Consider the following 22,695-nt stretch of genomic DNA (forward strand, 5'->3'; position numbering starts at 1 on the left):
AGTTGGCTGCTACATATTCTACACATGTACAAAATACATCCATCACTCATTGCATCTTCGAAAAACACTATGCAGCACTGGAGAACAACACTACATCTCAGGATTAATAACACTTTCATACAACAAACCAAATATTCATTAGGTGAGGAATTTTTCAAGGAGATTCCTTGAGTGCTCTCTGGTTCTGCCTAGCCCTGAACCCATTATCCAACATGTTAAACTACATGTATTATGGCTACAATATCAGACATGAAAAAACAACACAGTTTACGCTGTCACATCTCATGTACATGGACGACATAAAACTTTATGCATCCACACAAAAACAACTTCATCAACTCCTACAAATCACACATTCATACACTAAGGACATACAAATGGAGTTTGGCCTAGACAAATGCAAAACACTTCACACAGAAAAAGGAGTCCTGAAGAAAGAAGATTTTGCACTTGGAAATGGAGATAATATTGAATCCATGGAAGAGGGTGAGTTCTACAAGTATTTAGGATTCCAACAGACCAAACTAACAGAACATACACAAATAAAACAAAGATTAATTAAAGAATATCAAAGTAGGTTAAATGCTATTCTCAGAACACAGTTAAATGCAAGACACAGTTAAAGCAATATAATAAAATCACATACATTATAGCCACATCCATTCCAAACACTCACAATGCACAAAATGCATGCACTGAAAAAAATCAGCAAGTACACAGAACTCGCCTAGGAAATAAGGCATCTGTGGAGGATGCATAGGGTTCTTATTGTACCTGTCATTCTTTTCTCTACAGGTCTATCACACACACTACACAAAAGCCTGAGAACATTATAATTGAATAGAAACACATACATCACACTACAGAAGGCCACTATATGGAATACATGTCATATTGTTAGGAAATTCCAGAATACAGACACACACACTGACACACTTATTTAACTTCTGTCTTGTTTTGTTTGCTGTGACTTGACTCTTATCCAGCATAGTACACAGCAACCGGTGTCAACAGAGTATAAGTCACTAAACCCAACATAATAATAATTATTTTGGAAATTATACATATGATTTTCTTTTTAAAAGTAAAATCAATGTATTTTTAAAAAGAAAATCAAATTAAAGCAGAAAAATTGATTTATTCTTCTAGAATCAATTTTTCTAATTTTATTTGAATTTTTTGTAAATTTTTTTCTATTTAAATATTTAATAAACATTTCATAATTATTAAATAATTATTAATAGACTACACAGCAAAATTCTAAAAGTTCTAATAAAATACAAAAGAATTGCTTTATTGGAATTAAAATTGAAAAATAAACACCAAGTTCCCTAATACTTCAGGAAAAATAAACACCAAGTACTAGGGAACTTGGTGTTTATTTTTCAATTTTTATTCCAATAAATCTTCAGAGGCTAAAAAATCAACAAACATAATAAACATAACCTGATTCATGATTTTGACTTTTATCCTTTGAAGATGGACTTAAAGAGGTCCAAGAGTATCAGGAAACTTGTGTTGTGTTTATTCATTTTAACTCAAATAAAAATAATATTCAATTATTATTTTATATATTAACAACAAATACATAGCCATTTACTATACAGTAAACATTTATTAATATAACGTTTATGGTTTTCTTAATCAAATTTCTTCAGGGAAGATATGAATTTTACAATTTAAAAAGAGCAAAGCTGCCATTTATTTAAAAATGCATGTGTTGGATTTTTTTACATATTGAATGAAACTGACAAAAAAAATAAAATATATAAAAACACAATGCATATATTATGGTATAAACCAGGCAGAAAAACTAAATTATACTTTACAAATTAAAAAATATGTAGAAAAGACTAAAATGCCATGATTTTTGTTCTGTCAAATCACCAGGAACAACAGTCTTCCAATGCTGAGATGACCTTTTATTAGAGGCTATGCTCCTGCAAAAACACGCAAAACAGTATAAAAAGTTCACAGGTGACAAGCCAAACAATTTAAAAATAATAAAATAATTTTTTCAAAAAAATGGCTGAAGAATTAACTCATTAAAAAATACATAGAAAAGACTAAAATGTTTTGATTTTTGTCATGTTGAAAATCAAGACACTTTAGTCTTTTCTATGTAGTTTTGAATGAGTTAATTCGTCAGTCATTTTTTTAAAAGAAATTATAGTTTACAAACTTTACTCCAGTACTTTTGGACATTTTAAAAATTTACCTTATTCTAAAAACAAAATATTGTAAATCATTATAGATTAATTGGGAGCTTTGTTATATGAATTCTACAATTGGAAAAGATCTCTCAAAGAAAGTTGCTTTAGAAGACCAAAACATTAGATTAATAAATATTTACTGCATAATAAATGGTTACATGTTTATTTTATAATTATACTTATATATTTCAAATTACAAAAAATTTGTTTTACAAATATTTATTTATAAAGTAAAAAAAAAATCTCAACCAATGCTTCAGTTTATGTTAATGTCTTGTTTCTCTTATATCAAGCTATTTTTGTTATATTAAGAATCTTGCATTTGTTTTTATAAATATTTATTTATTATTATAAAAATTTTAAAAATGTTTTTATCATCATTGTAGGAAAATAAATTGTGGGTGGCCAGCATAGCAGACTCTCCAAAATTCCCACCTTGTCGCATAACTTTGACATTTCCTGTGATAAACAATGCTCACAATGTAATTTTTATTGCATTAGGTGGAAGTAAAGCAAAAATTATAAAGGTATCTAAGTCTTGATATTAGCTGATTGTTTAAATGCATTTTTATAAACATTTTTTAAATGCATATAATTTACATTTTCTTCATTAATTTTAATAACATTATTGTTTATATTATACAATAAATTATACAAGTCTTATAATTATTGAGCTTATAATTATAATCTTGATCTATTTGCATCTGAAGATGTAAATTAAAGCTATTTTTACTGTTATATAAATGTGTTTGTGATGTATGACAAGTGTTAATCACAAAATTAAGTTTTTAATAATAAATTGTTTTTTTAAATAATTTTATAAATCATTAATTTTTCTTTATGCATACAATGTAAAATATAACATTAAAACAACATTGAGTTAATTTAAGTATGCCAATATATGTGTGATTATGGTCTTAAATAATGACATTTTATTTCATTAATTTTTAAATAAAATAAACAGAATAAGATACTTTTTGTTAGTATCTATGAATAAAAATATATTAAAGTCAAACATACAAATACTGTATAGTTTAATAGCACAGATTAATGATGAATATGTCATTCATTAGATAACCAAAGTCATTAAAAATAAAAAATATGTAAGAATAGAAAATTTTGCAGATTAGATTGTTCTTTAAGATGATGATATATGAAATTGCTGAAAATTTTGAAAAAATCAAAATGTTAATGCAAAAAATTCTTTTTAAAATCAACATACTGTGTTTTGACATTGTTAATTTGAGAAGTTCTAAAATTCTAAAAATAATTTTTGTCATTGATTTTTCCTCCCCATATTTTGATTACAAAGTGATTTTTTTATATAAACAACCCAAAGTGTGCTCAGCAGAAAATAATGAATTAATTAACATTTGATTTTTTTATATTTTATATACAGGATGTTTAAAAAAAGATGGGTAAAATTTTAAGTGTTGGAGAAGTACACCAAAACAAGCATTTCTCATCATAGAATACATGGTCAAATTGAAACAGCAAAGGCAGTAGGAAGCACTTTCTAGCAAGCATATAAAAGCATGTTTTTTGTACACATTTGCAGATTTAACATCTGAAGAAATGAATTGTTATTCCAATGCTGAGAAGGTCAATATGCATTTCATGTGCAGAGCTGCCAATGGTAATGCCATGGAAGTGCAATGAATGAAGTGTTTTCTCATTGGTCAGCTCCTGATCAGAAAATATTTGAGTGCTTACACTGGAAACTGTGCAAGACAATATTTTTCCTCAGTTACAGCCATAATGTAGATCATTTAAAGATTGTGAGAATGCTGATTATGGTAGAGATTAAAGATTTTTTTTTCATGTTCTGTGTTTGTGCCTCAACACGTCACAGTCAACTATTCTATAATGAGAAATGTTTGTTTATGGTGTGTTTTTCCTTAAAGTTTAGCTATCTTTATTGAAACACTCTGTATATATATTATATATATATAAACAAAATATATATACTGTTTTAAAGGGAATATAAATTTAAGTTTTAATACCTAATTAGTATATCTTCACTATTTACATTCTGTTCTAAGAATATTGGGATCCTTTAAAAGATTAATGGTAATCTGTATGAAACAATCTTAAAAGTTTAAATCTGATAAAATATAATGCTGTTATGTGGTAAAAAGAATACTTTTAATAGCTAAAATAAAAAATATAATAAACTATTATTATAACTACAGGGTGTCCAAAAAGGTTGAGTGCAATTTAAAAGTAAAATAAATTAAAAATAAAAATATGTTCAAAGAAAGTTTTGTTTTTATTTTCAATCTACGGTTATTGGAAAAGCATTTACTAAAAATTATGTTATCTAAATGGCGTCTGTTACACTCCTGGCACTCTTCTAATCTTGAGTGAAGATTTCTCAGTACACATTGACACAAAGCCCGAGATACCGATGACATTTCTGCTGTGATATTCTGCTTTAATTGAGTTAATGTCCTCAGCTTATTTTTGTACACTCTCTCTTTAAGAAGTCCCCATAAGAAATCAGAGGATTCAGGTCTGGACTGTGTGGTGGCCAGTTAACATTATCTCTTTGTAAAATCAGCTTTTTGGGGAATAATTCCTTTATGACTTCAATTGATTCATGGTTTCAACATGATGGTGCCACTTGACACACATCAAATGAATCAATTGAAGCTGTAAAGGAGTTATTTCCCAATAAGCTGATTTCACGAAGAGGTGATGTTAACTGGCCACCACGCAGTTCAGACCTGAGTCCTCTGGGCTATTTCTTACAGGGACTTCTTAAAGAGAGGGTGTACAAAAATAAGTCAAAGACATTAACTCAATTAAAGCAGAATATCACAGCAGAAATAGTATCGGTATCTCAGGCTTTGTGTCAACATGTACTGAGAAATCTTTGTTCAAGATTAGAAGAGTGTCAGGAGTGTAATGGATGCCATTTAGATAACATAATTGTTAGTAAATAATCTTCCAATAACCATAGATTGAAAATAAAAACAAAACTTTCTTTGAACATTTTTTATTTTTAATTTATTTTACTTTTAAACTGCACTCATCCTTTCTGGACATCCTGTAAATAAATAATATCCAGGACTATTTTTCTGCTGGAATGTGCTGGTATGGCATAGCAGCAGATAGCATAAAAGGTATTGATAAGTAGTATGTAGTACAGGTAACAAATTTTTAGAAAAAGAACACTAAATATATTTCATTAAATATTTTAATATTATCTTAAATATACAATTTTTTTATTTTTATTTTAGGAAATATTTAGAGAAGATTCTTCTAATCCTCTCCCAGCTGCTAGAATTTCTCCATCTCATGGCCAGTTGTATTGGTTGATGGACAATGCAGCTGCCAGTGAAATCAATAAGACAGAATAATAATTATTGGAAATACTTTAAAATCAAAGAAATAAGTCAGTATATAAAAAGATTCTATATCATTGTTTTTATTACTTGAAAAATGTTAAGTTACGATATGCAGAACTGGTTTTTATACAATAAATGAATATAAATTTATTTTTAAGAAGCTGTAAGTAAAAGTTTTGTATATTTGGATTTTGTTTTTTTAATAAAAATGCTTTATTAATTAATGATTTGATATTTATTAAATATTTTTGACAATTACACAATAGTTACATATATTATCAATAATTTTTAAAAAATTATCTTTACAGCAATTGTTAGCAATGTTGCTTTTTTGTATACTATTGGAAACAATTTAGACAGGTACAGCTTTGATTTTAACTCCATGCTTAGGATGAGATGTCACAAATGAATATGCTATTTTTAATTCCTGAAACAAAACATAAATTGTAAATTATCATTAGCCAGATATTTATTTAATAAAAATATTCATATTTTATACAATACCTTCTCTTCTGTAATTAATTTGTATGATTTTATGATTCTGGCAATTGCCATTTTTACTTCTAATTGTGCAAATCTCATTCCAATACAATTTCTTGGTCCAGAACCAAATGGTTGATATGACATTGGTTGAATTTTAGATTTGTTTTCTGAAGAAAATCTAATTTTTGCAGAAAATTCAAATGGAAAAATGTTATTACAACTGAAATTTTTTAATTAAAATAAATCATTGTTTTTATAGCTTATATATACAGAGTAAACAAAATAGTTTGTTCAAGAAGTAGACTGACAATACAAATGAGGGATAAGATTTGAAACTCCTCAAGTCTGTAGTAAGAATGTGTCAAGATTTAATCATGCAACACTAAATACATAAAATATATATCACAAGCATTAACACTTGGACTGTTAAAGCTTGCAATTTTGGTTTTTCAACATAATATTTTGTTCCTTTTTTTTGTCATCTCTTAATTCAAATCAGATAATTAAGGGTGTCTTTTTGCTCTACTTAATGATGGCACTTGCATATAGGGTTGCCATCTATCTGGGTTTGACCCGGAGACTCCAGGATTCAGTGAGTTATCTCTGGGCTCCAGGGTTAATTAATATTTCTCCGGGTTGTGCAAGTTGAAATGAATATGTACAAAATTATATGAAAACCGTCGTGTATATTTCTTTCCCCGTGTACCAAATTACTAGTGTGCTGGTTGTTGGCTTAAAGACATAACATCTATAACTGGCGCAGGCACAGTGCTGCTGCGTGTTATGTAGTTGTCACTCTCAATAGACAGCTCTTGACAAAACAGTCACAGGAAAGAGTACATGATATAGGCTACATAGGTGACAGTTTGATAAACAGTGTTCGTGTTGGTTGATGATTAATGGTAAGTTATAGTATATAGTTAGAGTCAGACTTGAGCAGGTTAAATAGCATTATATAACAAATGGTCTGTTGGACCATCAAAAAAAATTTTATTTTTTTATTTTTGGATGTTTTTTAATTCAAAAATTTTTACCCATGTGAAAAAATTTTATTGCGATTTTAATCAACCTTTAATGATGCATGATTAACGCTTAATTGTTTTTTATAGGATTTTTTAAAATCAAATTTCATTCATCGTTCTAAAGTTCTAGTGCATGGATTTTACTTCGGTAAAGTTATTTAAAGCTACTTTATGATGTCAAAAACAATATCCAATAGTTTTTTTAATTTTTTTAATTAATAGATTTTATTATATATATGTTTAATTGAGTCGAAGGGTCGGAAATCACAATAAAAAGTGTAATTTTTGAAAAATATTTAGAACATACAGCCAGCTAGTATTCACTCTACTTCAGACCCTTCACTTCCTGGAAACATCCCAGGAAAGATTATGTATGGATGTATGTATGTATGTATGTATGCATATCGTTTTTTTGGTTTCTTAAATCATTGTCTCCAGGTGAGACTAAGTTTTGAGGTGGCAACCCTATTTGCATACAGCACATATCTTGCACACCCTACTTGTTGAGCCCTACTCACAGCATTTTCAAGTCTACTCCTTGCTAAAAAATTTGTGTTTAATCATTTGGTAGATATTTTTTAGATTCTTGATAAATAATAACAACCATCTTTTATCATTACCTCTCTGGCATGAACTTTTCTGGATCTGGCCAATATTCTGGATTATGATGCAAAGACCAAAGTGCTATTTGAATTCCTAAGCCTTTTGGAATTAAGTAATCTTTATATTTTATGTCTCTATTTGTTGTTCTTGTAACGAATCTAAATTTAAAAATTTAATAATAACATTTTTCATTTATTTATAATACAAACATATACATTATTATGCATAAATTAAAATTATTTTGAAATTTATTATTAAATGCAACAATAACTTACAAAAACTATTAGGCAGTTTTTTAAGTTTAAATTTTCATAAAATTTTATACAGTATAACTTCTTTAACTCAAAACTTCTAGATGCAGGAAAAAACTGAGTTACAGATGATTTGAGTTAGAATAAGCATTTTTTACTCTATTGTTCTCTGAATGGATTTGTATTTTTACCTCTCTTGCATTATACAAAGAATCTTTGATAGTTTTTTGTTTTAAACAGCCTGTGTAATCCTTTCCACTAAATGTTCAATGTAACAAATGGAATCAAACACTTTTGCAGATATATCTTATTGAGATAACGCGAGATGTCCTCTCACTTTGGACTGGAATGTTGTCTGTAAATGGGTGTTAGACAGTAAATACAACTGTTTGAAAATTTCATGGAGATCCAATAATTAGGATCAAGAAAAAATATTAAAATTTGAGTCAGGGAAGTTGAAAGTAATATAAATTAGTGTCAGGTGACCATGAAAACCGTTGACTTAGAGAAAATTCAAGTTAAAGATATTTATGTTGGTGATTTTAAATTCCTATACTATTCCATTGAGACCTACCATGTGCTTCACTTTCTTTGAGTTAAAGAAATATTACTGTATTTAGTATTTAATAAACAAATGATCTATCAAATATCACTTCTATTTGCATACAAGAATAAAGTGATAATTAGAAGTAAAACTAAAAATATTTTCAGTGAGAATGGAGTTCCTGTAAAATTTGTTACAGAATTGTTAGACTATGAAGTAAGTCTTTTAAATCTAGAAAGTTTGCTTGTTTTATATTACAAAAATTTTTTGAGTACAAACACTAAAAATTTCCATCTTTATTTAATTGATTAAATAAAGATGGAAAAGAGACCATGTGTTTGATTAATAACACGATCTTGCATTTAATACTCAACAAATAGTACAACATGGTTTCAAAAAACAAACAAAAAACAAAAATTTTTGTATTTGCAAATTGTCTTGACTTTTTTATTTTGAATAATTCAAACATAACCAGTAGACAATATTATGGTAAATAATAAAGATTAAATAAGTAAATTAAATCTCGCTATATGGAGTATTTATTTATTTAAAATATTTTAACTAAAATAACAAGAACTGCAGATTAATTATTATAATAAATCACTTAAATTCTTGCCTATTAATTACTTCCTGACTAATAGGATAAAAATTATAATAAATAATATGAATATAGTAGTAATAAATTAATAACTTGGTAATATAATAAAATGAAATTTGATATTTAAAAGCAGAAATATTTAAATTATTATATTTTTTCATTNTTCCAACAGACCAAACTAACAGAACATACACAAATAAAACAAAGATTAATTAAAGAATATCAAAGTAGGTTAAATGCTATTCTCAGAACACAGTTAAATGCAAGACACAGTTAAAGCAATATAATAAAATCACATACATTATAGCCACATCCATTCCAAACACTCACAATGCACAAAATGCATGCACTGAAAAAAATCAGCAAGTACACAGAACTCGCCTAGGAAATAAGGCATCTGTGGAGGATGCATAGGGTTCTTATTGTACCTGTCATTCTTTTCTCTACAGGTCTATCACACACACTACACAAAAGCCTGAGAACATTATAATTGAATAGAAACACATACATCACACTACAGAAGGCCACTATATGGAATACATGTCATATTGTTAGGAAATTCCAGAATACAGACACACACACTGACACACTTATTTAACTTCTGTCTTGTTTTGTTTGCTGTGACTTGACTCTTATCCAGCATAGTACACAGCAACCGGTGTCAACAGAGTATAAGTCACTAAACCCAACATAATAATAATTATTTTGGAAATTATACATATGATTTTCTTTTTAAAAGTAAAATCAATGTATTTTTAAAAAGAAAATCAAATTAAAGCAGAAAAATTGATTTATTCTTCTAGAATCAATTTTTCTAATTTTATTTGAATTTTTTGTAAATTTTTTTCTATTTAAATATTTAATAAACATTTCATAATTATTAAATAATTATTAATAGACTACACAGCAAAATTCTAAAAGTTCTAATAAAATACAAAAGAATTGCTTTATTGGAATTAAAATTGAAAAATAAACACCAAGTTCCCTAATACTTCAGGAAAAATAAACACCAAGTACTAGGGAACTTGGTGTTTATTTTTCAATTTTTATTCCAATAAATCTTCAGAGGCTAAAAAATCAACAAACATAATAAACATAACCTGATTCATGATTTTGACTTTTATCCTTTGAAGATGGACTTAAAGAGGTCCAAGAGTATCAGGAAACTTGTGTTGTGTTTATTCATTTTAACTCAAATAAAAATAATATTCAATTATTATTTTATATATTAACAACAAATACATAGCCATTTACTATACAGTAAACATTTATTAATATAACGTTTATGGTTTTCTTAATCAAATTTCTTCAGGGAAGATATGAATTTTACAATTTAAAAAGAGCAAAGCTGCCATTTATTTAAAAATGCATGTGTTGGATTTTTTTACATATTGAATGAAACTGACAAAAAAAATAAAATATATAAAAACACAATGCATATATTATGGTATAAACCAGGCAGAAAAACTAAATTATACTTTACAAATTAAAAAATATGTAGAAAAGACTAAAATGCCATGATTTTTGTTCTGTCAAATCACCAGGAACAACAGTCTTCCAATGCTGAGATGACCTTTTATTAGAGGCTATGCTCCTGCAAAAACACGCAAAACAGTATAAAAAGTTCACAGGTGACAAGCCAAACAATTTAAAAATAATAAAATAATTTTTTCAAAAAAATGGCTGACGAATTAACTCATTAAAAAATACATAGAAAAGACTAAAATGTTTTGATTTTTGTCATGTTGAAAATCAAGACACTTTAGTCTTTTCTATGTAGTTTTGAATGAGTTAATTCGTCAGTCATTTTTTTAAAAGAAATTATAGTTTACAAACTTTACTCCAGTACTTTTGGACATTTTAAAAATTTACCTTATTCTAAAAACAAAATATTGTAAATCATTATAGATTAATTGGGAGCTTTGTTATATGAATTCTACAATTGGAAAAGATCTCTCAAAGAAAGTTGCTTTAGAAGACCAAAACATTAGATTAATAAATATTTACTGCATAATAAATGGTTACATGTTTATTTTATAATTATACTTATATATTTCAAATTACAAAAAATTTGTTTTACAAATATTTATTTATAAAGTAAAAAAAAAATCTCAACCAATGCTTCAGTTTATGTTAATGTCTTGTTTCTCTTATATCAAGCTATTTTTGTTATATTAAGAATCTTGCATTTGTTTTTATAAATATTTATTTATTATTATAAAAATTTTAAAAATGTTTTTATCATCATTGTAGGAAAATAAATTGTGGGTGGCCAGCATAGCAGACTCTCCAAAATTCCCACCTTGTCGCATAACTTTGACATTTCCTGTGATAAACAATGCTCACAATGTAATTTTTATTGCATTAGGTGGAAGTAAAGCAAAAATTATAAAGGTATCTAAGTCTTGATATTAGCTGATTGTTTAAATGCATTTTTATAAACATTTTTTAAATGTATATNGTTCAGACCTGAGTCCTCTGGGCTATTTCTTACAGGGACTTCTTAAAGAGAGGGTGTACAAAAATAAGTCAAAGACATTAACTCAATTAAAGCAGAATATCACAGCAGAAATAGTATCGGTATCTCAGGCTTTGTGTCAACATGTACTGAGAAATCTTTGTTCAAGATTAGAAGAGTGTCAGGAGTGTAATGGATGCCATTTAGATAACATAATTGTTAGTAAATAATCTTCCAATAACCATAGATTGAAAATAAAAACAAAACTTTCTTTGAACATTTTTTATTTTTAATTTATTTTACTTTTAAACTGCACTCATCCTTTCTGGACATCCTGTAAATAAATAATATCCAGGACTATTTTTCTGCTGGAATGTGCTGGTATGGCATAGCAGCAGATAGCATAAAAGGTATTGATAAGTAGTATGTAGTACAGGTAACAAATTTTTAGAAAAAGAACACTAAATATATTTCATTAAATATTTTAATATTATCTTAAATATACAATTTTTTTATTTTTATTTTAGGAAATATTTAGAGAAGATTCTTCTAATCCTCTCCCAGCTGCTAGAATTTCTCCATCTCATGGCCAGTTGTATTGGTTGATGGACAATGCAGCTGCCAGTGAAATCAATAAGACAGAATAATAATTATTGGAAATACTTTAAAATCAAAGAAATAAGTCAGTATATAAAAAGATTCTATATCATTGTTTTTATTACTTGAAAAATGTTAAGTTACGATATGCAGAACTGGTTTTTATACAATAAATGAATATAAATTTATTTTTAAGAAGCTGTAAGTAAAAGTTTTGTATATTTGGATTTTGTTTTTTTAATAAAAATGCTTTATTAATTAATGATTTGATATTTATTAAATATTTTTGACAATTACACAATAGTTACATATATTATCAATAATTTTTAAAAAATTATCTTTACAGCAATTGTTAGCAATGTTGCTTTTTTGTATACTATTGGAAACAATTTAGACAGGTACAGCTTTGATTTTAACTCCATGCTTAGGATGAGATGTCACAAATGAATATGCTATTTTTAATTCCTGAAACAAAACATAAATTGTAAATTATCATTAGCCAGATATTTATTTAATAAAAATATTCATATTTTATACAATACCTTCTCTTCTGTAATTAATTTGTATGATTTTATGATTCTGGCAATTGCCATTTTTACTTCTAATTGTGCAAATCTCATTCCAATACAATTTCTTGGTCCAGAACCAAATGGTTGATATGACATTGGTTGAATTTTAGATTTGTTTTCTGAAGAAAATCTAATTTTTGCAGAAAATTCAAATGGAAAAATGTTATTACAACTGAAATTTTTTAATTAAAATAAATCATTGTTTTTATAGCTTATATATACAGAGTAAACAAAATAGTTTGTTCAAGAAGTAGACTGACAATACAAATGAGGGATAAGATTTGAAACTCCTCAAGTCTGTAGTAAGAATGTGTCAAGATTTAATCATGCAACACTAAATACATAAAATATATATCACAAGCATTAACACTTGGACTGTTAAAGCTTGCAATTTTGGTTTTTCAACATAATATTTTGTTCCTTTTTTTTGTCATCTCTTAATTCAAATCAGATAATTAAGGGTGTCTTTTTGCTCTACTTAATGATGGCACTTGCATATAGGGTTGCCATCTATCTGGGTTTGACCCGGAGACTCCAGGATTCAGTGAGTTATCTCTGGGCTCCAGGGTTAATTAATATTTCTCCGGGTTGTGCAAGTTGAAATGAATATGTACAAAATTATATGAAAACCGTCGTGTATATTTCTTTCCCCGTGTACCAAATTACTAGTGTGCTGGTTGTTGGCTTAAAGACATAACATCTATAACTGGCGCAGGCACAGTGCTGCTGCGTGTTATGTAGTTGTCACTCTCAATAGACAGCTCTTGACAAAACAGTCACAGGAAAGAGTACATGATATAGGCTACATAGGTGACAGTTTGATAAACAGTGTTCGTGTTGGTTGATGATTAATGGTAAGTTATAGTATATAGTTAGAGTCAGACTTGAGCAGGTTAAATAGCATTATATAACAAATGGTCTGTTGGACCATCAAAAAAAATTTTATTTTTTTATTTTTGGATGTTTTTTAATTCAAAAATTTTTACCCATGTGAAAAAATTTTATTGCGATTTTAATCAACCTTTAATGATGCATGATTAACGCTTAATTGTTTTTTATAGGATTTTTTAAAATCAAATTTCATTCATCGTTCTAAAGTTCTAGTGCATGGATTTTACTTCGGTAAAGTTATTTAAAGCTACTTTATGATGTCAAAAACAATATCCAATAGTTTTTTTAATTTTTTTAATTAATAGATTTTATTATATATATGTTTAATTGAGTCGAAGGGTCGGAAATCACAATAAAAAGTGTAATTTTTGAAAAATATTTAGAACATACAGCCAGCTAGTATTCACTCTACTTCAGACCCTTCACTTCCTGGAAACATCCCAGGAAAGATTATGTATGGATGTATGTATGTATGTATGTATGCATATCGTTTTTTTGGTTTCTTAAATCATTGTCTCCAGGTGAGACTAAGTTTTGAGGTGGCAACCCTATTTGCATACAGCACATATCTTGCACACCCTACTTGTTGAGCCCTACTCACAGCATTTTCAAGTCTACTCCTTGCTAAAAAATTTGTGTTTAATCATTTGGTAGATATTTTTTAGATTCTTGATAAATAATAACAACCATCTTTTATCATTACCTCTCTGGCATGAACTTTTCTGGATCTGGCCAATATTCTGGATTATGATGCAAAGACCAAAGTGCTATTTGAATTCCTAAGCCTTTTGGAATTAAGTAATCTTTATATTTTATGTCTCTATTTGTTGTTCTTGTAACGAATCTAAATTTAAAAATTTAATAATAACATTTTTCATTTGATTATAATACAAACATATACATTATTATGCATAAATTAAAATTATTTTGAAATTTATTATTAAATGCAACAATAACTTACAAAAACTATTAGGCAGTTTTTTAAGTTTAAATTTTCATAAAATTTTATACAGTATAACTTCTTTAACTCAAAACTTCTAGATGCAGGAAAAAACTGAGTTACAGATGATTTGAGTTAGAATAAGCATTTTTTACTCTATTGTTCTCTGAATGGATTTGTATTTTTACCTCTCTTGCATTATACAAAGAATCTTTGATAGTTTTTTGTTTTAAACAGCCTGTGTAATCCTTTCCACTAAATGTTCAATGTAACAAATGGAATCAAACACTTTTGCAGATATATCTTATTGAGATAAAGCGAGATGTCCTCTCACTTTGGACTGGAATGTTGTCTGTAAATGGGTGTTAGACAGTAAATACAACTGTTTGAAAATTTCATGGAGATCCAATAATTAGGATCAAGAAAAAATATTAAAATTTGAGTCAGGGAAGTTGAAAGTAATATAAATTAGTGTCAGGTGACCATGAAAACCGTTGACTTAGAGAAAATTCAAGTTAAAGATATTTATGTTGGTGATTTTAAATTCCTATACTATTCCATTGAGACCTACCATGTGCTTCACTTTCTTTGAGTTAAAGAAATATTACTGTATTTAGTATTTAATAAACAAATGATCTATCAAATATCACTTCTATTTGCATACAAGAATAAAGTGATAATTAGAAGTAAAACTAAAAATATTTTCAGTGAGAATGGAGTTCCTGTAAAATTTGTTACAGAATTGTTAGACTATGAAGTAAGTCTTTTAAATCTAGAAAGTTTGCTTGTTTTATATTACAAAAATTTTTTGAGTACAAACACTAAAAATTTCCATCTTTATTTAATTGATTAAATAAAGATGGAAAAGAGACCATGTGTTTGATTAATAACACGATCTTGTGTTTAATACTCAACAAATAGTACAACATGGTTTCAAAAAACAAACAAAAAACAAAAATTTTTGTATTTGCAAATTGTCTTGACTTTTTTATTTTGAATAATTCAAACATAACCAGTAGACAATATTATGGTAAATAATAAAGATTAAATAAGTAAATTAAATCTCGCTATATGGAGTATTTATTTATTTAAAATATTTTAACTAAAATAACAAGAACTGCAGATTAATTATTATAATAAATCACTTAAATTCTTGCCTATTAATTACTTCCTGACTAATAGGATACAATACCTTCTCTTCTGTAATTAATTTGTATGATTTTATGATTCTGGCAATTGCCATTTTTACTTCTAATTGTGCAAATCTCATTCCAATACAATTTCTTGGTCCAGAACCAAATGGTTGATATGACATTGGTTGAATTTTAGATTTGTTTTCTGAAGAAAATCTAATTTTTGCAGAAAATTCAAATGGAAAAATGTTATTACAACTGAAATTTTTTAATTAAAATAAATCATTGTTTTTATAGCTTATATATACAGAGTAAACAAAATAGTTTGTTCAAGAAGTAGACTGACAATACAAATGAGGGATAAGATTTGAAACTCCTCAAGTCTGTAGTAAGAATGTGTCAAGATTTAATCATGCAACACTAAATACATAAAATATATATCACAAGCATTAACACTTGGACTGTTAAAGCTTGCAATTTTGGTTTTTCAACATAATATTTTGTTCCTTTTTTTTGTCATCTCTTAATTCAAATTAGATAATTAAGGGTGTCTTTTTGCTCTACTTAATGATGGCACTTGNTAAATCATTTTTGTTCAGTAGGATTATCAAATATCTAAAACTGAATTTAGTACTTTGCATAGATAAGATAAGTGTAGAATAAATTGAAAAAAATTGTTTTTTTTTTTATTTTGAATTTTTATTAGTTCAAATTGAGTTCAAATAGAATGACAATGACATCCATATAGAGATTCCTTTACTCACTGAAATTTTGGCAGTGAAAGTTACTACTATAAATTTAAAGTACCTTTCATAAATAACTGGAAAAATACTTGTTGAATAAAAATATTTGCCTTTTTATCCAAAGAATATGAATATATAATTATATAGTATATATACTATACATTATACTAGAGGTGCTCAAATTATGGCCTCCAGGCCAAATATGACTCATAGCACACATTAATCCAACTCACAAACATTTGATACATCACTTATAAATGATAGAAATAGGCACACTTTTTGTATAAAATGATAGAAATAGGCACACTTTTTGTATATATGGAAAATATATTTGTAGCTTGCCTATTTACAACTTATGCCAATTTGGGCATCACTGTATTATAGTATAATAATATAAGATCTGTAGCTAGGAGGCTGTGAGGTGACTAAGCTCCCTCAGCTTATTATATGATATATGCATTTGTTTCGTTATGTAAACTTAGGTTACTGTTATTTATTTTTACACAAACTGTAGCTAATAGTTCTAGTGCTGGCTAGGAGAAATACAAATCACAATTTTATAAGTTCATCCCTCTAGCTCCCCAATAATTATTTCTGGTTATGGGACTAGTATATATTCATATTATTCCTTGAAACTATTCAAGGAAAAAAAATAAACGTTTATTTTATTAACAAGTTCATATAATAAACTTACGTAAGTGAAGGACTGTATAGTCTAAGTGATTCTGAAATTACTTGATCTAAAAATTTCATCTTAGAAATAGCATTATAATCCAGTTTAGTCTGAAATTTATTAAAATTTTTAAAAATAAATAATATATTTACTTAAATTATATATTTATAGGCAATGTAAAACAGATGTATTAATACTTAACAGTTTATATATATTTCTTTATTACAACTAACCTCGTCTTCAACAACTTCATTTATTTCATTCCTTAATTTCTCTTGCACATCTTGATGAATAGCAAGAAGATAAGTGATAAAACTTAATGCTGTGCTTGTTGTTTCATACCTGAAAGGCACTTCAATTTTTATTAAATATTAATATACAGGATGATCAGGATTGTTGAGAGGGGGAGCTGTGGATTTTTCCCTATGCCCAGAGCAAATATGCTCATAGTGGTCCCACCCACTACAAATTAATGCTATTTTTACTAACAAAAAAGTAAAATTTTTAAGACTGCATTTATTAATAAAAGAAATAAGTTATTCTGTGTATTTCATTTGTTCAAAACCAAAGTAACAAAAGGGGCCTGCTCTAGTCCAGTTCCCATACAAGCACTCAACAACCCTGAGGTTTATCAAACAAAAAGTTTACTTGCAAAGAGTAAACTTGGTGACACTGGAAAGGAGTTTCAAATGATATATCTTGAGAATTTATAGTACAGTCGACCCCCTATAATACTGTTGATAATTCCGTTTTATATGAATTCCATGTTGTATGAATCACTTAGATTTTACAAATACGTGTGCCGGACTGTGAACGGCTCACGTATTTTAAAATCTAAGTGACTCGTACAACATGGAATTCATATAAAACAGAATTATCAACAGTGTTATGGGGGGTCGACTGTAAATATAAGTCCAAGGTTTTTTTTTTTTTGTAATATATACAAGTATAATAGGGCAGTAACAATCTCAGACAATTTATTATATCACTAAGTCTACAAGTCAAATTTTATGTTTTGTTTTTATACTAGATAAAATATTTTAACTTTATCTTTACCCTGCTAAAAGGAATATTATTGCATTTGCTTTAATTTCTTCATCAGTCATATATCGTTTCAGTCCCTTGGATGTTGAACCTGAAAATTTTGAATAATTACTAACTTTTTTACTCTTATAGGGGATTTTTTTTCTTTTTTGACTCTTTCTACCCTGTGACACTGTAAGGGCTTTTTTTTTTAACATCCATCATGGGTTTAGCCATTCCCAATTGGGACAGAAAGGAATGAGGAATGAGGCCTGAAGTAGCCAGGACAAAATGGTCATGAAAACTTCCTGGAGTTCTTTGCTCACCTAGATTCAATCCCAAATCCCCAGAGCAGTAGATTCAATCCCAAATCCCCAGAGCAGTCTTAACTGTCTCAGTCATCTAACCATCATCCTTATATGAGTAATAGTAGAATCTTTTATCATACTCAATATAATTCAGCTAGGTTCACAAAAGTAAAGAAATCAAATGCTGAGAGATAGGGCTTGATATATCTGAGCCAGACTACTCATGAATAATTTGAGGATCCAACCTACGTTCAAACCTTTTCCCCAGTGGCATTAGCTGCCTCAATCATCTGAATATCATAAATACTTAACTTCACCACACAACAGGTTGAATATATGACATGGGATCCACTTACGTTAACCAAATAACCAGAGTGCTTATGTTGGATAACTGCTTATTAAACATAAGCACTCCGGTTATTTGGTTAAAGTAAGTTGATCCCATGTCATATATCATAAATATTCAATTAATTAATTTTTTGACTTCTATAAAACTTACTTGAAATTGCATCAGACTCAGAGTCTTCAGAAATCATTAAATTATCATTTTTAATAGATTTCATATCCTGAACAGACATATTAGCATCAATCATGAGTTGTAACAAATCTTGCCGTTTTGTCTGAAAGTAAATTTCTTTTAATATTATAAATCATTAAATTTTATTGATTTTTTTTTTTCAATAAAATTTAACTTTAGAAACAAAATTGTTTTTACTGTAGCATCTTTTCTTCTTATTTTAATGACTTCAGAAACCATAGAAAGAAGACCTCTGCCTGATGGTTTTTCTCTTATCATATTTATCATATCTTGTATGACAGTAATTGTATCAGCAAAGATCATCAATTCAGGAAAACATACTATAATTATATTTTTATATAAAAGATCATTTATATGTTTAATATGTTAATTATAAAATATGTAAAATAATGAATAAATCAATAAAAGTATGCTTACTTTTTATACGTATGCTAAACAAATCTAGAGGATTTTGAAACATGGCTTTACAATTCAAGAAAAAGAGATCATTTTGATTTTTTTGGACATCTGTTCTTATTCCGAAAGCTGTTCTCCCTATAACATCCATGGTGAGCCTTGCATACATATTATAAATATCAAATGTTTTATTTTTTTCTGCATTTATCTTTATATTATTAAATAAAGTTTCAATGGCTTCACTCATTAATGGCATCATCTNCATTTGATTTTTTTATATTTTATATACAGGATGTTTAAAAAAAGATGGGTAAAATTTTAAGTGTTGGAGAAGTACACCAAAACAAGCATTTCTCATCATAGAATACATGGTCAAATTGAAACAGCAAAGGCAGTAGGAAGCACTTTCTAGCAAGCATATAAAAGCATGTTTTTTGTACACATTTGCAGATTTAACATCTGAAGAAATGGATTGTTATTCCAATGCTGAGAAGGTCAATATGCATTTCATGTGCAGAGCTGCCAATGGTAATGCCATGGAAGTGCAATGAATGAAGTGTTTTCTCATTGGTCAGCTCCTGATCAGAAAATATTTGAGTGCTTACACTGGAAACTGTGCAAGACAATATTTTTCCTCAGTTACAGCCATAATGTAGATCATTTAAAGATTGTGAGAATGCTGATTATGGTAGAGATTAAAGATTTTTTTTTCATGTTCTGTGTTTGTGCCTCAACACGTCACAGTCAACTATTCTATAATGAGAAATGTTTGTTTATGGTGTGTTTTTCCTTAAAGTTTAGCTATCTTTATTGAAACACTCTGTATATATATTATATATATATAAACAAAATATATATACTGTTTTAAAGGGAATATAAATTTAAGTTTTAATACCTAATTAGTATATCTTCACTATTTACATTCTGTTCTAAGAATATTGGGATCCTTTAAAAGATTAATGGTAATCTGTATGAAACAATCTTAAAAGTTTAAATCTGATAAAATATAATGCTGTTATGTGGTAAAAAGAATACTTTTAATAGCTAAAATAAAAAATATAATAAACTATTATTATAACTACAGGGTGTCCAAAAAGGTTGAGTGCAATTTAAAAGTAAAATAAATTAAAAATAAAAATATGTTCAAAGAAAGTTTTGTTTTTATTTTCAATCTACGGTTATTGGAAAAGCATTTACTAAAAATTATGTTATCTAAATGGCGTCTGTTACACTCCTGGCACTCTTCTAATCTTGAGTGAAGATTTCTCAGTACACATTGACACAAAGCCCGAGATACCGATGACATTTCTGCTGTGATATTCTGCTTTAATTGAGTTAATGTCCTCAGCTTATTTTTGTACACTCTCTCTTTAAGAAGTCCCCATAAGAAATCAGAGGATTCAGGTCTGGACTGTGTGGTGGCCAGTTAACATTATCTCTTTGTAAAATCAGCTTTTTGGGGAATAATTCCTTTATGACTTCAATTGATTCATGGTTTCAACATGATGGTGCCACTTGACACACATCAAATGAATCAATTGAAGCTGTAAAGGAGTTATTTCCCAATAAGCTGATTTCACGAAGAGGTGATGTTAACTGGCCACTACGCAGTTCAGACCTGAGTCCTCTGGGCTATTTCTTACAGGGACTTCTTAAAGAGAGGGTGTACAAAAATAAGTCAAAGACATTAACTCAGTTAAAGCAGAATATCACAGCAGAAATAGTATCGGTATCTCAGGCTTTGTGTCAACATGTACTGAGAAATCTTCGTTCAAGATTAGAAGAGTGTCAGGAGTGTAATGGATGCCATTTAGATAACATAATTGTTAGTAAATAATCTTCCAATAACCATAGATTGAAAATAAAAACAAAACTTTCTTTGAACATTTTTTATTTTTAATTTATTTTACTTTTAAACTGCACTCATCCTTTCTGGACATCCTGTAAATAAATAATATCCAGGACTATTTTTCTGCTGGAATGTGCTGGTATGGCATAGCAGCAGATAGCATAAAAGGTATTGATAAGTAGTATGTAGTACAGGTAACAAATTTTTAGAAAAAGAACACTAAATATATTTCATTAAATATTTTAATATTATCTTAAATATACAATTTTTTTATTTTTATTTTAGGAAATATTTAGAGAAGATTCTTCTAATCCTCTCCCAGCTGCTAGAATTTCTCCATCTCATGGCCAGTTGTATTGGTTGATGGACAATGCAGCTGCCAGTGAAATCAATAAGACAGAATAATAATTATTGGAAATACTTTAAAATCAAAGAAATAAGTCAGTATATAAAAAGATTCTATATCATTGTTTTTATTACTTGAAAAATGTTAAGTTACGATATGCAGAACTGGTTTTTATACAATAAATGAATATAAATTTATTTTTAAGAAGCTGTAAGTAAAAGTTTTGTATATTTGGATTTTGTTTTTTTAATAAAAATGCTTTATTAATTAATGATTTGATATTTATTAAATATTTTTGACAATTACACAATAGTTACATATATTATCAATAATTTTTAAAAAATTATCTTTACAGCAATTGTTAGCAATGTTGCTTTTTTGTATACTATTGGAAACAATTTAGACAGGTACAGCTTTGATTTTAACTCCATGCTTAGGATGAGATGTCACAAATGAATATGCTATTTTTAATTCCTGAAACAAAACATAAATTGTAAATTATCATTAGCCAGATATTTATTTAATAAAAATATTCATATTTTATACAATACCTTCTCTTCTGTAATTAATTTGTATGATTTTATGATTCTGGCAATTGCCATTTTTACTTCTAATTGTGCAAATCTCATTCCAATACAATTTCTTGGTCCAGAACCAAATGGTTGATATGACATTGGTTGAATTTTAGATTTGTTTTCTGAAGAAAATCTAATTTTTGCAGAAAATTCAAATGGAAAAATGTTATTACAACTGAAATTTTTTAATTAAAATAAATCATTGTTTTTATAGCTTATATATACAGAGTAAACAAAATAGTTTGTTCAAGAAGTAGACTGACAATACAAATGAGGGATAAGATTTGAAACTCCTCAAGTCTGTAGTAAGAATGTGTCAAGATTTAATCATGCAACACTAAATACATAAAATATATATCACAAGCATTAACACTTGGACTGTTAAAGCTTGCAATTTTGGTTTTTCAACATAATATTTTGTTCCTTTTTTTTGTCATCTCTTAATTCAAATCAGATAATTAAGGGTGTCTTTTTGCTCTACTTAATGATGGCACTTGCATATAGGGTTGCCATCTATCTGGGTTTGACCCGGAGACTCCAGGATTCAGTGAGTTATCTCTGGGCTCCAGGGTTAATTAATATTTCTCCGGGT

At 27.8% G+C, this 22,695-nt stretch overlaps 5 protein-coding genes across 5 annotated transcripts in view; 3 read left to right on the forward strand and 2 right to left on the reverse strand.

The window, feature by feature from the left end:
• LOC111622971 (6-phosphogluconolactonase-like) overlaps window positions 1-5,743 on the forward strand; it is a 12,442-nt gene extending 6,699 nt beyond the window's left edge. Inside the window, exons 4-5 of the mRNA XM_023365440.1 lie at window positions 2,600-2,740; window positions 5,456-5,743. Coding sequence (XP_023221208.1) covers window positions 2,600-2,740; window positions 5,456-5,575 — 261 coding nt within the window. The 3' untranslated portion in view covers window positions 5,576-5,743. The remainder of the gene's footprint in view (window positions 1-2,599; window positions 2,741-5,455) is intronic.
• A 26-nt stretch (window positions 5,744-5,769) lies between these two features.
• On the reverse strand, window positions 5,770-7,834 carry LOC111622985 (cytochrome P450 3A19-like; the record flags this gene model as incomplete). Its single annotated transcript, XM_023365465.1, has 3 exons — window positions 5,770-5,990; window positions 6,068-6,224; window positions 7,689-7,834. Coding segments are annotated over 3 exons (378 nt in total), but the record flags the coding sequence as incomplete, so codon positions are not given.
• A 722-nt stretch (window positions 7,835-8,556) lies between these two features.
• LOC111622986 (6-phosphogluconolactonase-like) lies at window positions 8,557-12,337 on the forward strand. Its single transcript, XM_023365466.1, has 3 exons — window positions 8,557-8,682; window positions 11,318-11,458; window positions 12,050-12,337. Exons 1-3 carry the CDS (start codon window positions 8,557-8,559, stop codon window positions 12,167-12,169), a joined length of 387 nt encoding a protein of 128 aa, XP_023221234.1. The 3' UTR covers window positions 12,170-12,337.
• A 28-nt stretch (window positions 12,338-12,365) lies between these two features.
• Window positions 12,366-19,586, reverse strand: LOC111622973 (cytochrome P450 3A19-like). Its single transcript, XM_023365447.1, has 9 exons — window positions 19,355-19,586; window positions 19,115-19,257; window positions 18,899-19,019; window positions 18,125-18,203; window positions 17,302-17,410; window positions 17,090-17,178; window positions 14,283-14,423; window positions 12,662-12,818; window positions 12,366-12,584 (listed from the first exon to the last, which is right to left on the reverse strand). Exons 1-9 carry the CDS (start codon window positions 19,578-19,580, stop codon window positions 12,510-12,512), a joined length of 1,140 nt encoding a protein of 379 aa, XP_023221215.1. The 5' UTR covers window positions 19,581-19,586; the 3' UTR covers window positions 12,366-12,509.
• LOC111622972 (hemicentin-1-like) overlaps window positions 19,344-22,695 on the forward strand; it is a 69,507-nt gene continuing 66,155 nt past the window's right edge. The window contains exon 1 of the mRNA XM_023365443.1: window positions 19,344-19,485. The gene's annotated coding sequence lies outside the window, so the exon portion shown is untranslated. The remainder of the gene's footprint in view (window positions 19,486-22,695) is intronic.

Source organism: Centruroides sculpturatus, unplaced genomic scaffold (genome assembly GCF_000671375.1).
Source record: "Centruroides sculpturatus isolate CEXI.00-Female unplaced genomic scaffold, Cexi_2.0 scaffold289, whole genome shotgun sequence".
In the NCBI taxonomy this organism is placed as follows: domain Eukaryota; kingdom Metazoa; phylum Arthropoda; class Arachnida; order Scorpiones; family Buthidae; genus Centruroides; species Centruroides sculpturatus.